General features: G+C 42.6%; 1 protein-coding gene across 1 annotated transcript in view; it reads left to right on the top strand.

Annotated features, from left to right (window-relative positions):
• Nucleotides 1-356: 356 nt before the first annotated feature.
• The window catches only part of Gpr158 (G protein-coupled receptor 158), a 372055-nt gene continuing 354683 nt past the window's right edge, over nucleotides 357-17728 (top strand). The window contains exon 1 of the mRNA XM_057787800.1: nucleotides 357-2013. Within this exon, the coding sequence (XP_057643783.1) occupies nucleotides 1112-2013 (902 nt within the window). The 5' untranslated portion in view covers nucleotides 357-1111. The remainder of the gene's footprint in view (nucleotides 2014-17728) is intronic.

Below are 17728 nucleotides of genomic sequence, written 5' to 3'. Positions count from 1 at the left end.
GGACACGTTTCCATCCTACGTCCCCCCAACCCCCCAGTTTCAGTCGGAAATGAAAACTACTCCCTTCTCCCTCTTTTCCAGGCAAAAGAAAGGGCTGATTTAACTAAGCAAGCAAGATGCCAACAGCCTCCTCCTTCTCAGTACGTCCAAGTTTCCTTCGCTCTCAGCCACCGAAAGCGCCGCTTCTCCCCTCCTTTCCGCCCACTTCTTGCCACCCCTGCAGGTTTCCGAGTCATCAGGGAACACGAGTGGGTGAAAGCACCCGCGCCGCCGCCTCCTCCTCCGCCTCCTCAGTGCGCCTCGGGTTCAGCACTGGACAGCTCCCGCCCCAGCCAACAAATGGCAGTCAGCTGATTGACAGAGGCGCCGACCAAACAGGGCACAAGACGACTTGAAGCCGCCCTACAAGGGTTTGGTTGCGGCCAAGCTGTCTCTTTAAACTGGTTTCAACTGAGAGCAGGGAGAGGCAGCTGTGTGGTTTGTGGCCAAACCTAAAGGCTCCACTTAACCAGCTGCCTGGCTGTCTGGACTCCAGAGACACGAACGTCTTCAAAGAAAACCCTGGCTCCTTGGGACTCGCCGCTGCGCTCGCGGCGCCGGTCTGTGTGCGCGCTTGTATCTCCCGGAGAAGGGGTCCAGGAGGGGCCAGAGCCGGGAGGCGGGAACGACCTGCCAAGGGTGAGATGATGGAGCAGCGTCTTCAGCGGCCGCAGTGGCAGCATCAGCATCAGCAGCATCAGCAGCAGCTCTTGAACACACCTCAATGAGAGCGGCGGTGGAAGCGGCTGAACAGAAAGACGTAAGCGGGCTAACTATAGCTGCCGGCGATGTAACCTGTTTGGCTCAAGGCTGCGAGGTGCGTAATCCCGACCCGACCCATTGTGGAGCGGGCGCAGCCAGCATTGCCACAGGTGATTTGGTCTGTAACGGCAGCTGAACGAGCTGGACCAATTTCTAAACATTCTTATTTTAAAGTCCATCTGCACTGAGCGCCACCTGGAGAAGGAGGAAGACAACCCCTCCCCCAGTAAAAGTCTTACTGGTGATAATTTGGAGACCAACATTTACAAAGTGACTCCTCCAGTTACCTCCTCTCTTCTGTGCTAGACAGATGGGAGTCATGGCTTACTCTTTACTCTTCTGCCTTCTGCTCTCTCATCTGGGATTGGGAGCGGTTGGCGCCAGCCTTGACCCCCTGGGACGGCCGGATTCCCCTCGAGAGAAGACCCTGAGGGGGAAGCAGCATGGTCAACAGCTGGCGCAAGCCTCTGCCCCGGACCCCTCTACTCCTTGGAGCCGCTCCACCGACGGCACCATCTTGGCACAGAAACTAGCCGAGGAGGTGCCCATGGACGTGGCCTCTTACCTCTACACCGGGGACTTCCACCAGCTGAAGCGAGCCAACTGCTCCGGGCGCTACGAGTTGGCTGGCCTGCCGGGGAAGTCGCCGACCCTAGCTAGCTCCCATCCCTCCTTGCACGGGGCGCTGGACACTCTGACACACGCCACCAACTTCCTCAACATGATGCTGCAGAGCAATAAGTCTCGGGAGCAGACCGTACAGGATGACCTGCAGTGGTACCAGGCTCTGGTGCGGAGTCTCCTGGAGGGTGAGCCCAGCATCTCCCGGGCAGCCATCACCTTCAGCACCGAGTCGCTGTCCACGCCCGCCCCGCAGGTCTTCCTCCAGGCCACCCGCGAGGAGAGTCGCATCCTGCTCCAGGACCTGTCCTCCTCCGCTCACCACTTGGCCAATGCCACTCTGGAAACCGAGTGGTTTCACGGGCTTCGGCGAAAGTGGAGGCCCCACTTGCACCGCCGCGGCTCCAATCAGGGGCCACGGGGCCTGGGTCACAGCTGGCGGCGTAGGGATGGACTCGGAGGAGACAGGAGCCACGTCAAGTGGTCTCCACCTTATCTGGAGTGCGAGAACGGGAGTTACAAGCCGGGGTGGCTGGTCACTCTCTCCGCTGCCCTCTATGGGCTTCAGCCTAACCTGGTCCCGGAATTCAGGTAGGGAGAGGGGAAAAAGGCACAATCAGTTTTCCTTTGGTTTTGCAAGTGGGCACTCTGGAAAGCACACTTGTCTTTTGGTGATTCTTAAGTCTCCAGCCTTGGAACAGAGCCTCAGGCTAAAGGATGCCCAGGTGGGCTCATGTGCAGAGGGGTGGGAAATGCCCGGGTCTGTCTGCTTCAGGCACTCTTGGGAAGGTTTTCCCTGGTGTGCGGGAAAGGTAACACTCGACCTTAATCCTCCCAAACCACAAGGGTGGTATCCCCGAACTTTGGGGGAGCTGGGAATGCACCTATCAGGCAAAGTGGAGAAATCAGAATGAGAGGAAGAACAAATTAAGCAAGAATTCCTTGCATCTGCCACTTCGGGGTAGCCTCTGCCCACTTCCTATGAGTGTAGTCTGGAGAGCCAGCCTGCTGTTAGTCAGCTACCAGAGCGTGTAATTAAACCTGTGCATCCCCTGGGTAGTTCTGGCCACTCAGCACTGAGTCACTCCGGCAGTAGAGCCGTCTCCAGGATCCAGACTTGGCAATTTGGTCAGAGTGCTCCTATTGGCTTCCCTCCCTCTCCTAGTCATCGGCTTTCCTTCCCGGGTGTTTTCCTCCTCCCGTTCTGTTAGGCACATCTGAAGGTTCTCCACTAGTGTTGGGGAGGGAGGAATCAGTCAGTTCTACCCAAACAGAAGACTGGGAAGAAACTTCAGCATCTCGCCCTATGGCATTAAAGGAAAACTAGCATTTGCAAATTAGCTCTGCTGTCCCTCAACCTGATGGCCAGGAACTTCTAGAAACAGCCTTTTAGGAATGGAAGCTAAGAAGGAACAAAAAGGAAAGAGGAGAAACTCCAGAGAGGGTCTTGGAGAGAATTGCAAGTGAATGGGATCTCACAGGGCTTCCGATGGGAAACTAGAAAGAAGGGAAGGGGGATTGGAGTTGCTTTTATTTATTTTTCATTTAATCTTTTGGGGACTTGTAAAAATCAAGAAAATGTGTGATTTGGTGTGTGTGTGTGTGTGTGTGTATGTGTATGTATGATTTTATTTACTTTTTCTTTAGTACTTCAGGGACAGGATGCTGGCATGCCAAAACACACCAGGACAAGCAAGGCAGGGCAATCAGTGAGCTTCAGAAGCTTGCCCTGGCATTGCCCTTTACTATAGAAGTGCCTTAGATGTATTGTTTAACCTCTTTGGGCCTCAGGTCCTTATCTACCGAGAGAGAATTGAAAAGGGTTGCCTATAGGGAATGATATAGCCTTAAAATTCTGTAGCCTGTACACGAGCAACACTTGAAAGGGCATAAATGAAGAACCCCCCTTGCTTCTTTGATTCTACATGACCCCCCCATGTGTGTTTATGGCTTTTAAAAGATCTTATCTTAAACTGCAGCAACTTTCCCACTTTCAGGATAATCTCATTTTCTCCTGATCCTTTCAAGATCCTCTTCATAAGGGCTCAGGCCAGTTTCGAATCCTTGCCACAGCCTTTTTCCAGAAGAGAGCTCAGTGGATGCTGCCTATAGCCAAGAAACCATGACTTTTAGATGATCCTTTCCAGAGAGTCTGAGGATCAACCTCCCTTTCCTTTCTTTTTCTTCTTTCTCCCCTTCCTCCATTCCCTCTCTCTTCCCTTTCCTTTGGTATTAGGTTCGGTGTTAACTGCTTGCTAGAACTGTCCTGACTTTTCCCAGGAGTCTTCAGAATTGTGTATTACTGTTTTTTCTACTTTTCAGCAAAGGAATCTAAAATACAGAGGGGCTACATTTCGTGGCTGATGACACAGACATTAAATAGAGGAGCCAAGATGAAAGCCCACTTTTGCTTTCACCCAGTATGTGAAGCCCTGTTTCATGGAGATGACTTAGTGAACCAGGCAGCTAATGCATGTGAATGAGAATGTTTCCAAGGATCAGACGTGGGACCAGGAGGAAGACCTTCTTGTTTTAGAACTGTTCTCTTTCTTCCCTCTTTCTGTTCTACTTCTTTCCCCCTCTCTCTCTCCCTTTGTCTAGCTGTCTCTCTTTCTCTGTCTTTTTTTTATTCAAACCCCCATATGTTAAGGATGTAATCTGGGGCACAACATATACTAGTCAAGGGTTCTACTACCGGTTCACACCACCAGCCCTTAGACTCTTTTCTCTTATGATCAGGAAAAATATACTGTCTCAATATACTCAGTTTTTCAGGCAGCCAAGGAGAAAGGCTGAAGATGCAAAAGGGTCCAAGTTTGTGAGAACTACATATTCCTTGACTATGCCCAGTAAAAGTTTGTTTCTGTAAGTGCTTTCATAGTCACCAGTGTGTTCTTCAGGTAAGGTACCGAGCCAGTCCTTGTGTGCCTGGCTGCCTACAGAAGTTGGTCTGGCTCAGGACATCCACAAAGAGTAGAATCTGTTTCAGTGAGTGCTACCTACTTCATAGCTGTACTCTACATTTCAAACCTGTGTTGAAGACACAAAAAGATGGTCTCTAAAGGAACTAAAAGAACTATTCAAGGGATCAGGTGGTTCTACCTGTTGTTTCCGAAGGGCACAGAACTAGACAAAAGAAGGGACTTATCCAAAAGTCATACATACAGTTTGTAGCAACAATAGAACTGGGCTATAGGCTTCCATTCACAGTTTAGAAATACACATTAGATATATCTACGGCATGCTTCTGCAGCTCCATGCGTTGAAAATGGACTAGAACAGGAACTTCTTTTGCTAAATGCATAAACATCTTTCTGGTGATGGCTAGGACTGTTCAATACCCAGGACTGGTCCAAGATACTTTATCATTTTTGCATAATAAATGCAAGTGAGTTCCTTTGAGATTTACATTTTTTTTTGTAGTTGTTTTATACTGAATGTTAAATCTAAGTGAAGTGCTCTACAAGCGAGGTACACCCCTGTCCTGGGAATTTCCCCCTTCTTGATGAGATGAAAGAAATTCAGGACAAATTTGATTTTATACTATTTTTCAGTTGTGGAAACTCAGATCCAAAGAACTAAATAAATTTCTCAAAAGTGACACAGCTCTTTGGTGGTACTTCAGAATTGATGGGGACATTATTTTTTGAGCACTTACTATTGGTTGGTTTTTATATCTGAACCACTGCATTTGCTTCTTAAAACTTACAATTCAGTACTTACAATGTCAAAACCTTGAGTAGCCTATCCAAGCTGTGAGCTACTCTTCAAGGAGCTCAAATCTAATTTCTGCCACCTACCAATGATGCTTGTTCAGTCTCTGAGTTAACATACAATGCTTTCAACCTCTCCATCCCCCATTGTTGATTTCACATTTTTATTGTTTATTTAAAAGATAGTATTTGCTGGAGTTAATATATTTGCCACAAATAAGTGATATACATTTATTCGTGTTGCCTAGTCATGCAAAAAATTGTTCTGTGTAATGAGAAGAGTGCTACACTAAAATTAGCCACTTTACTTCCCACGTTTGTCTAGTTGGGTTACATCGTCTGTCTGGGAACTTGTTTCAGCAATAATATAAATGTAAAATGGGCATAATGATCTTCATGTACCTCTATATATCTGTGATAGTAGTTCCCAAGTGGCTTACCCAAACAATGGACACGTAGCTCTGAAAGTTGGATAATATCAACAAATTCAGTACTTGGAGAAGGGATATTTCTATGTAATGGTCATTTGTTCATATAATTCACATAAAAAAATCCAATTAATGTGTACAATGTTAAAAGTATAAACTAATGTAAAAGAAAATTCCACTTCAAGATGAGACCAAGTGTGATTTGAATTTCCTGGTCTTGAAGGAACTCTGAAATATACTGAAACCCAGTATCAAGTTGTACCAGAGCAAAAGTCTCTATCCATCTCACATAGACTCATTGAAGATTAGCAACGTTTTCACACTTTGCTCTGTACCTCCTCTTCACCGAGCTCTAGTTTCAATCTTCCACTGTGATTGTCTGTAAACTATTTGGAGAAGTATTTCTTGTGGTCCCCGAGAATTTTGCCATCTACTAGAAAATGTGTTTGAATGCAGAAGTGGGACATGTTGCTAAATAAATTGCAAGAGTGAATGCTCTTATAATTGCCTGTGCTCTAGAGAGGGAGCTAGGCCCCTTCTGACACTGATTTTACAGCCTTAGCTCCTGCATGAGCCAAGTGTTATTTTTAGCTTCAGAAAGGCTCTGTGGGCTAGACAATGCCTAGGTTTAAAGGCTCTCCTTTTCAGTTTTCAGTGTGATTGAATGGGACACACACTGCATTTCATTATTATATTTTAATGTTCCAGCATGCCAAGAGTATGCTGTTGATGCGTTTTGTGCTTAGATGGTCAGCAGCATCAGGGCCTGATATGTTTTCTCTCTTCAGTTATAGTTTTGTGTATGAAGGAATAGTCAAGCTGAATACAGCACCTTGGATTGTTGAAAACGTTAGCAGCTTGTGGGTTGTCATGCACCAATAGGAAGCTTACTGGTGTTGGGCTATGCTTCAGAGAGTTTGAAGCCCATAGTTATTCAGCTTTTGCTCAGTGTGGCAACGGCACATACAGCAATGGAGTTTGTTTTGTTGGTCTTTTAGCCTTATCTGCCTCTTAGCTTTTAGTAACAATTCTTCTCTATGTGCAATTTTTACTTTGACAGGTCACTTGTTCATTTAACTAGAGTCTATTCCTATAGGAAAACCCTTGCTCTACAGAAGCATTTAGGTGGATGGATGTTCTATGAAATATATTTTTGAGTTAGAAGAAGATTAATGATTTAGGCTTTAAGTGTTTTGCAGCCCTCCTCACTTCACTTCCTAAAACGCCAAGGCTACACAGGGATGGTGACAGAATTGTTTATTTATACCTTAGACTATCATAGTGCCTCAAAGCAATCACAGGGTTTCTCTAGTTTACTACAGTAGAGTTTATAGAAAATACACACTGGCTGTTATAGAATTTATCTCCAATATTAGAAAATTTAACTATCTTCTTTTGTTCAAGAGGGGCAGTCTCTCTCTCTCTCTCTCTCTCTCTCTCTCTCTCTCTCTCTCTCTATCTCTCTCTCTCTCTCTCTCTCTCTCTCCATACCCCTTCAACATACATCATTATTAAATGAAAAGTCCATTCAAAATAAACCAAGCCAGTTAGTTCTTACTCATCGTAATGTCTGTTATATTTTTCTTCCACTTAAAAATATAACTAAAGCAAGACAGTGTATTTTTAATGTTTTTCCAATTATCAAAACACAGAGTGCCTATAAGTTAAGAGAAACTATAGTTTCATAAGTTTAACCTTCTCTTTTTCACCATTTATATTTCATGTGGCTGTGCATCATTATGGAAAGACTTACATCCAGTAACCTGACACATGACTCTTATTTGGGAGAAGAAGTGTCAATAAGCACCTACGTATTCTATCATTTCTAAGATGTTTCATTCTCACTTTTTAATGCTTCTCAAATCCAAATAATCCTTATCAATTGTTATTCATTTTCCTTTGTTTGTTCACAGTGAAAAACACTGCATATAAGAATCAATGGTGTCTTACCTTTGATGAACTGTGATACTGTGAAAAGGGAAAACACATTCCAAGTTCTCTCAAAAGATAAAGTTCTATCATTGGTAGAAAACTATGCATGTACGCAACATGAAATACATGTCTTTCTCAGCACTGTATGCAGACCAGAACGCCAGATGTCTTCATCATAATTCTGTTTAAAATGATGAGCCCTATCATCTCTAGGGCCTAGAGAGAGATGGCTCAGCATTAAAGCATATACTGCTCTTTCAGAGGAACTAAGTCTGGTTCTCAGCACAAAGCCCAGTAATTCCAGCTCCAGGAGATACAATGCCCTCCTCTGACCTCTAGGGGCACTGCACTCCTATGAATATATATTCATTTTTCGTTCATTCATTTATGTCTGGCAATACTTAAGCATGCATGGGTATCCCATTTATGGCGGTTCTCCAGTTGTTCCTGTCCTGGTTAGTCCCTAGGTGCTTGTGTCATTGTCACACCCAAGGTTCCACAGTCTTCCCCTATGCTGTCTGTCCAGCATTTTTTGGGCCTTTCTCTTTGCCTTATCCCGTGCACTCCTCCAAGCAGTGCTATCTTTGGGTATCTGTTGTCATTCATTCTCATAACATAGCCAAAGTATCTCGAGTGCTGTTGTTATATTCTGTAGTTTACTTCCTTCATAGATGGAGGTGTTTCTTAATGCTCGGGTACAGACCAGTAAATGCCGAATTATATAAGCCAGATTCCAGACAATGACACATTCAATAACTACCATACAGGTATACATACCAACAGCAGAAACAAAAGAGGATGTCATCAATAGTTTCTACACAGATCTACAGAATGAGGTCAGCTTGGCACATAAGAATGACATACTAATTGTGATGGGTGTGTGTGAACATAGGTACATAATTAAAAGCCAACATTAATGACACACACTAAAGCATGTAACCACATTGTCTTCCTCATGTGTATGAAGTATGTTACACACTAGTTCAGAAGCTGTAGCTTTCAGAATAGGTTAGAGAAATATGATAAAAATCTTTCTCATGCCATCTGGCTAAACATTTCATTCATACCATGGAAAATGCCCTAAACACTGAGGACAAAAAATGACCAACAAGAGACTAAGTGGGAGGGAACATGAATGTCTTGTTTTTCTAAAGTGCTTCAATTTTTTATTGTGTGTTTGTATGTGAAAATAAAAATTTCTTGCTTAGCAACATAATGAGTTTTGGCCATTGGGAATAAAACAAAATTCCTGTAGAGATGACTATTTTTCCTTTATTTTTGCTTCCCACTTGCCTGGGATAGAATGAAGAGTTTAGCTTTTCAAATATTGGACGCCTCAGTCTGCTGTGTAGATCAGGCTTTCTTAGTCCCGGTACCATGGCAGTTTTCTGCCATATGATTCTTTGCTATGGGACTTGTTTTATTGATTTTTAAAGCTTCAGTATTACTTTCGGTCTCTACCTAGTAGACATTGGGGCAGACATCCTAGGTTGACAAAGTGCCTGTTTGATATAAAGGAGTGAGTATGGCATATGGCATCCTATGCTATCCTAGGGATATATATATATATATACATATATATATATGTATATATATATCTTCTTATATGTGTACATACATAAACACAGGTATGCATTCATGTGTACATGGTTATATATGTGCATGTAGAGATATGTAGATTTCTTTAAGCTAAGTTTCTACTTAATTAAAACATAAGATTTTAGCAGAACATGAATTGAAATTTGATGATCAATTAGGTATCAATTTATATTTATATAAGCCCAGGGCTCAGACTATCTCAAAGATTTCTGGAAGGTTCTGTTGATAAGAATTGTTTTCTACTTATATGTTTTATATCCAACATTCCCCATTAAAATATGTAATTTGAAAGGCAGTATGTGTGTAAAGAGTATTTGAGTGAATAGAGAACTGGGACATAGGGGGGAGGGAGGAAGGAAGGTGAGGGAGATGAAACATAGAGGGGGAGGAAGGAAGGAGAGGGAGATGAAACACAGGAGGTGAATGAGCAGATGAAAAGTGACCAGCATGAGCCATGCTGGGGTACTGTCAGACTGAGAAATTTCAAATTTGGATGAAACTGAACTATTCTTCCCTAGAAGGCACCAGAGGAATCAAGTTCCTGGAGATTTCATCATTATAAAGATAAGTTGACCATGCTTTCATTTTAGAACTTCATTTCAGGAAGTTAGAGCTATTATTAGGCTAACTCAGAGCTTATCTCATTAAAGGAATGTTAATATCTTAAATAGTTAGAGAATATGCTAGGCAAGAGTTACTGCTCAGTGGTAGCGCCATTGCCTCCTGTGTTCAAGGACCTGAGTTTAACCTCCAGCACTGTAGTGTGTATACTCCTGTAATTGTTTGTCTCCTAAGGGAGCTGCTCAGACAGTCTGCATCCTGGAAGCATGAGAATGCTTTGTTCCTCTGTCCAGTGCCTCCTACAGTTGCTTTGCATATTCCAGAGACACAGCATGGAGTACTGTCTAGGAGGAAGGGCTGGGGATTATAAATCTAGGTTTGAATCCAAGAGCTTTCAGTTCACTTCTGTGTGACACTGGGCAGGTTATAAATCCCTCTGTGATTCAGTTCTCTTATGTAAAAGATTTAGCAGGTAGGATATCCCCTGTTGATGCAAAGAATGAATATCTATCTATCTATCTATCTATCTATCTATCTATCTATCTATCTATCTATCTATATCTATCATCTTCAATGATCTTTCTATCTATCATCTATCTAATTTAGGAATTTCTGCTTGTATTATTATTCATTTTAAGGCAATATTTCAGGTGGTATTTCATGCCCTTGATAGAGCTGTATGGAATATATGATGGCAAACGAAGTTCTGATCTCACTGACTTTGGGGGGGGTGAGGTTACATACAAAATTAAAATAATAACTCTTGATAAAAACAAATGACACCAGGAAACAGTCCCCTGATACAGAGTCAGGTACATTATACATCGTGCACTAGCTCAGGTATATTATATGCTGTACATTGGCTCAAATACATTATACTTTGTACATAAGCTCAGGTACATTATACATTGTACCACTGGCTCAATGATCCAAAGGAAATGCATAGGGGAATATGGTTAAGAATATCTGGAAGATAGAGCGGGATCTACGAAAAAAGGACTAGGAAAAACTCTCTTTGAAGAGATGGACTTAACTGAGAAAGGAAGGATGGGAAGGAGATGTGGTGATGCTGTGCAAGAGAAGGAACACAAACTCTTAGTGCTGTCTGCCCAAGAGTGGGTTTGATTTATCCAGAAGAGTTTTGGCATGTTCTGTCCTAATAAAATAGAGTCCAGGACCCAGGTGGGATAGAGGGATCCCATTCTTGCTGGTTTTACTCTGACTTACAAGTGCACTGTGGTGCATAAATCTAAGAAGTAGTCCCGAACAAAGGCCATTGCACAGCCAATATGGCGACAGCGAGGAATGAGGAACTTCTGCCCTAATCAACCTCCTATAGGCGTCTCATAAGGAAGAAAGTGATTTTTCTGGCCTTATTGACTCAGAACAGCATACAAAGTCACAAAGATCTTATCACTCTATGCTCATATGTTGCTTCCAAAATGTTTTGTGTATACAGGAGAGGAGGCTGGGGGTCAGGAAGCATTGCTTTCAATGCCTCACTGCTTCCAGAGAATGGTCTTCGATCTGGTCATCAGCTCTCATCTTCCATTGTTTTGAGTAAGAGGCATGGAGGGGCCACAAAGGAAAAAAATAAGAAACATGGCAAAATCAAAGCTGTGCCTTCATCTAGCTGAGCTCGTATCCAGGAAGTACACTGGAAGTCCAAAGCATAGTGAGATTGATTACAGTATTTTTCCTAGAAGTCCATTAAATCTGAACAGCTTGAGTATACAGTATGTAAGCAGAATGTGTACGTAGTTATAAATGATCTAAAAGCACATTATTAACTGGGTTACAGGTTGGGTGAAAGTGTGGTCTGTAAAGACAAGCTTCTAATAGTCTTTCTCAGAAAAAAATAATCACACAAGGAGCCAGTTTCGGAACACATAGTTCCAGAGGGACAGTATCAACTGCCAAGGCCCTCAGACAGGACAGAGCAGAAAGTCTTTAGAAAATAGGAGGAAAGCCAGTGTTGCTGGAATTTAGGTAAATAAATACCATGACCCGAGATGATGGTAAGGCACACAGAAGTTGCTCCATGAAGGAACACAATGTTAGAGTAGTGATAATCAGATGTATGAAGTCTTGTAGCAGGCACAGTTTACAGAAAGCAGGAGAAAAATCCTGAATTGTTAAACACCCAGGCCTTTTCTCTTCAAGGGGTGAAAACAATTGATTCCTGGTCACCGGAAGGCTGGAGTGAATGTTACCTAATAAGAGATCTTTTGCTATTCTATGGAGCCAGCCTCCACCTGAATCTCTGCAAATCCTAAGCATTGCTTAGTCCCCAATCCTCAGTTTTAACTCTCAGTGGCTAGAACTCATCCTTACCAAAGTGGTCACATGTACTCTGCACCCTGCACCAATAGCATCCATCCTTATAAAAGAGCCCCACGTACTCTGCGTCCTGCACCAATAGCATCCATCCTTATAAAAGAGCCCCACGTACTCTGCATCCTGCACCAATAGGATCCATCCTTATGCGTATCATAGATCTTTCCTCTCTACCACTTATCCTGAGCACTGTGTATCAGGCAACAAACACATTCTTATTGTAAAGGTCACAGTGCTTTGCTGGAGAGATGCACTTTGTAAGGGAGTTTTGATGTAGCCATCCTGGAAGCTTAGTCAAGATAACTGCCACATGGAGAGTTCTCCCCAAATTTTTACTGTATTTAAACATGTAAGAAAAATAAACCATGAGGCCAGATTCTGGAGGGTTTTGGCCCAGTGCCTGGTTACTCTGAGTCTCATTCTTTGCCTCACAAGGATTGTCTCCCTGCTGGCCATGGCGTTTGCAGGGACCCGGACAAAGACATAAGCTGGTTCTGTTTTCTCTATTCTTAAACACAAATGTGGGTATTAGACAGTTTCAACTGTAGAGAAAGTAGGAGTTTAAGAATCCAGAATTATTTTTAAACTTTGTTTGATACATTTGTTGTTTCCAGGGGGCAGGCCTGTAAGACATAATACTTCTTTTCAGACACAGAACAAGAGGCTACAAGGAGAGGTCCAGTAAAGAGATGCAGAGCAAGGCTGAGATGATGTCATACAGGTCCCTGACTACCTTCCAGCTGGCCTGTCTGCTCACCAGGTTGACTATTGAGGTGATGAGGTGACATCTAAGATGTTAAGGTCAGAACAGCTAATGAGAGGCAGAGAGCCCGATAGAGGCTGCAAGTCTTTTGTTGTTGTTTGTTTGTTTGTTTGTTTTTTTTTCGAAACAGGGTTTCTCTGTGTAACAATCCTAACTGTCCTGGTACTAGCTTTTGTTAGACCGGGTTGGCCTTGAACTCACAGAGATCCCCCTGCCTCTGCCACCCAAGTACTCAGATTAAAGACATGCACCACCACCACCTGGCTGAGACTGTTAGCCTTTGAAACATGGATTTGGTGGTAGAGCCAGAAAAAGCGATATAGGTAGACATATTTATTGTGATTGATACCAGTGGTATCTGGTTTCATTTTGGGGCCCTTAGTTTCATTAATAAAAGAATTTAACTTGGATGAACTCAAATAGAAGCTCAAGGACAACTTTATTTGAACTTAAAAGAAATCCCCCAGCTCAGGCAAGCTGTGACTCTCAGCATCTGCCTGGATAGGGAGACTAGAAGAGAGAAGGGAAAGCAACAATAGTAACCTGCTGTTTGAATTGACACATGACAGCAGGCAGCTGCATGGTGGGGAGGCTTCAGAGAAAAAACATGGAAGCCCAAAGTATCAGGAAAAAAAGCATATTTACGTTCTGGACAGTATCCGGAACAAAAAGATAGGGCAAAGCTAAAAGAATGTTTGTAACTTTTTGAGTCAGAACACAGAAACATGGGTATAACCAAAAGACATCATGGCAACCTCATGGTGACTTGTGGAGACTGTAATGGGGGTGGTAATTCTGGGAAGGAAAACTATAGTATCTATTAAAGGAATAGAAAATAAAACATCTCTTTAATACGGCCTAAAGTGAGCACACCCTCCTAGGGATGCTCTTTCTTGAGGGGTGGTTCCTTAGACAGCTCATTGACTGTCCAACTGGATGCGAGATCTCTTCCCAGGCCAGGAACTATACTCTCTTAACCACAAGTTTTCCCTTAATGAGACTTTATTGCTATTCTGACATGACTATTAGTTAATAATGGAAAACTGAAATGATAGGTTTTAGGAATAAACCCTTATTATTATTTTTTCATTGTGATGAATTGGGTCACCTCTTTTGTACTTTCCTTTTGCCCTTTCCATTGTTTTATTAACCATATTTTAAAAATATTTTCAATGGGTTACTTTTGCATCTATAAACTTTAGTATCTTATGTTATTTTCTTTCTTTGGTTTCCCACTCTTATTTGTTCTCATATTCTTATATAATTAAGATGGTTCTTTTATAAATGTTTTTCAACTCCAATTTTGACAATTTTATGAATATATATATATACATATATATAATGTATCGTGATCATTTCTGCACCCATCGCATCTCCCTGCCTCCTATATGTTGACCAAGGTTTTCTGTCCCACCTGGTCCTGCAGGTAAAAAAAAAAAAAAATCACACAGAGGTCTACAGGAGTTATAAACTGATTGGCCTGTTAGCACAGGCTTCTTATTAGCTAATTCTTATAACTTACATTAGCCGATAATTCTTGTCTGAGTTAGCCACATGGCTTAGTACATTTTTTGCTGAGGCAGTCACATCTTGCTTCCTCTGAGGCTGAGTCATGACTGCAGAATGTACTTCCCTCTTCCCAGCATTCTTGTTGCCCTGCCTCTACTTCCTGCCTGGTCACCCTGCCTATACTTCTGCCTGGCTACTGGCCAATCAGCATTTATTTGAAATATAAGTGACAGGGTACAGACATTGTCCCACAGCAACTATCCACCGGCTTCTTCCCAGGAAGATCTGTCCTGCTTTTCTGTCTTTGTGTGTACAGGGCTTGCGCAGACAACCAGTCACACCTGTTGTGTGTTCATGGATTGTGGTGAGCATGTCATAGCCAGAGGACAACAGTTTTCAGAACTCTTCCCTTCCTCCAGCTCCTATAGTTTCTCTGCCCCCTATCGGATCGTGTTCCCTGGGCCTTGGGGAAAGAGCATAGATGTTCCTCTTTAGGGCTGAGTACTGAGCAGTCACGTGTTTCTCAACAAGATGACCAGTTGTGAAAGTCTGCATTAACCGTTACCTACCGTAAAAATAAGCTTCCATGACCAAGGCTGGGAACACTCACCAGCATCACAACAGTCGAGTGCTTCATTTTGTTACCTCTAGAAACTGAAACACGGGCCATTTGAAGTCTATTCTAAGGCTCCGTGGGCTGTCATTTTCTGAGGTTATCCACTGGAAACTGTACCTACGTTTAATTTGTATAGACCCGCGTCAAGGCTTCCTCTTCTAGAAACTCACCATGCAGCCAAGGCCAGTCTTCACCCCAGGATCTTCCTGCCTCAATCTCCCGAGTGCTAGGGCTATGAGCCCATGCCACCAAGCCCAGGGGTTGCTTCATCTCCCTTCTTTTTTCGCAGTAAATATGCAAAAACCTATTATGTGACTTGCTTCTAACCAAACCTAGCCTCTTAAATCCTTATAGGAAAATCGTGTTTGTATTGATGACAGTCTTGCTTCAGGTCTGCAACAGTGATTGCCATGGGAATTCTTCTAAAATATTGACCTTTCAGTTTCTCCCAATAGCTGTATTTGTCCCCCTACCGTGAAGCGTATTCTTAAACACTTTCTCCCCCAGGAAGGATGTGTAGACAAAATTTCTGGTCTTTCTATGTCTGAGACTGTCTTTGTGTTCACGCATGATTGATTAACAAAATATAGAAAGAAAGGTTCAAAGTCACTTTGCTTTCCAGATTTTAAAGGCATTGTTATGCCACTTTTGGCATTCACTGCTCCCACTGAAAGCTTTAGTGCTAACCCAGCAGGTTTTACTTTATATAACTAGCATGCGCGCGCGCGCGCGCACACACACACACACACACACACACACACACACACATTCTTTTCCTTGGTCTCATGAAAACTTTTGAGATTGCTCTTTTCCCTGGGTTCAGAGTACTATAGCTGGTGCCCGCAGATGTGGTTCTTCTCATGCATTGGCTTTACTACTTAGTGGGCCTTTTAGCTTTAGATTTAGAAGCACAGATTACCGTGCTATCTGCCTTCAGGTTTCTCTTTCTGTAATTCCTGTCACTTGTGCATTTGACTTTCTGAACTCATTTCTGTATTTATTGTATTATTTCTATTTACTTATTTTTAAAATTAGCTTACAAAGTACCATATTTCCTTACAGCATTTCCCTAAGTTTGGTTATTGGCTTCTCCACCTACCCCTCGGGCTTCACCCCCCACACCCGATTTCTTCCCCATTCTGCTCCCTATATTTTTACACTTCTAACACACTTTGAGAATGATCTGTTCAGTACATTGATCCATTTGTTGATTTGGAGTTGGGGAGTGATATTTAATTCTTGCAGTTCTTTATATTTTCTAGAGGTTAACCCTTTGCTTGAAAAATAATTAACCAGCTGAGGAATGTGAATTAAAACTATATCGAGAGTCCCCCTCACCCCAGAAAGACTACTATCAAGAAAACAAGGGCAGGGGAGGAGGAAATGTGGAAGGAAGAAGTCCCCGCTCTGTTGATGGAAGGTATACTTGTGCAAGCACCGTGGAGATCAGCACAGGAACTTATCAGCAAACTTAAACTCAAACTACTGTTTAAGCGCGGGACATTTAAAACACATTTGTTTATTTAGTTTGTGTGTGTATGTGTATGCACATGCAGAGGCCAGAGGATAACTTGCAGGAATTGAGTTTTTTCTTCCATCAAGTGGATCCTGGGCTTTGATCTCAGGTCATCAGTGTTGACAGTCGGTGGTTTTGCCAGCTAAGTCATCTCTCCAGTCAAATATCTGCATTTCTTAACGATGCTCTCAATTCTACTATTTCATTTTCTTTGCATTTTGTGAGATTTCACTTCTGTTGAATTACATCATCTTCATTTTCATATCATTTTTAGTGTTTATGAACACCTTCTCCTGTCCAATTATTTCTTTTTCACAACTGTATGTTCATCCTCTTAAACCCGCTTGAGGTTGGTAATTAAGATGTCTATAATTCTCTGTTCCCCAAATGATCACTGTTCTTCCCAGCTTCTGATTGTTCCACTTGTTCTGGTCCTTCCCTCTTTGTTTCTGGGTTTCTTGGAAGATAGTTCTTAGCTGGTCATTAAGTGCATGACCGAACTTGATCAAATTGGATTGGCATGGTTCCTGTGGCAGATGGGTACCTGAGTTCCTTGGTGTGCTGCCCCTTGAATGTCAGACTTTATTCGCTTTAAGAATTTTGAAGAGGAGTTGGCAATTTCTCCCTACTTAGACCTTTATCTTGAAAGAACTGAAAGTCATTTTAGGGGCTTCAGCTCCTCGAAAGCATCTCTTTCAATGTCTATATGGACAGTCTTGGTTTTTAATTTGAAAATAGATGCATCCATCACTTCACAGACACAGAGAGGATGTGCCAACCTGTGTACTGTTCAGTTGTCCTTTAATTTATGACCTTATCTGTGCCTTAGCTTCTACTCCCCTCTTGACACTTGGTGATTTTTGAGCTTATAATCTTTCTGCAATGTTATTTGGATTAGGAGTTCCATGTGTGATCTGGCCATCCTAAGCTTAACTGCCTGCATTCTTGATGCATCTTTAGCATAGTCCTGGAGGAACGTGTCAATTCTGGGCTCTAATGTTTTCACCCACTGTGTTTATTCCATCATGTACTTAATTATTGTCATTACATTGAGATGTAGGAGGATGTAGAAAAACACACACTCAACTCATTGTCTTGAACAAGAACTTGATCTTCGCTTTTTTTCACTGGTGTGCTACAAGTGTGGTAGTATGCTCTGTGCTTTCATAGACAGTGCTGGAAGAGCCATTGTCCCATCTCTATGGCCTACATTTCTTAACTGCTTTTTAGGAAGGAAATAATCACTTATTTTACAATATAGGTTAGGGAGAATAATATCAAACCACATTCAGTGATGATGCTCTTAACAATGTCTTGTATAATGTCAAACAC

Source organism: Chionomys nivalis, chromosome 13 (genome assembly GCF_950005125.1).
Source record: "Chionomys nivalis chromosome 13, mChiNiv1.1, whole genome shotgun sequence".
Classification (NCBI taxonomy): domain Eukaryota; kingdom Metazoa; phylum Chordata; class Mammalia; order Rodentia; family Cricetidae; genus Chionomys; species Chionomys nivalis.
The sequence above is the reverse complement of the archived record's forward strand: the minus strand, read 5'-3'. Positions and strand labels throughout refer to the sequence as shown.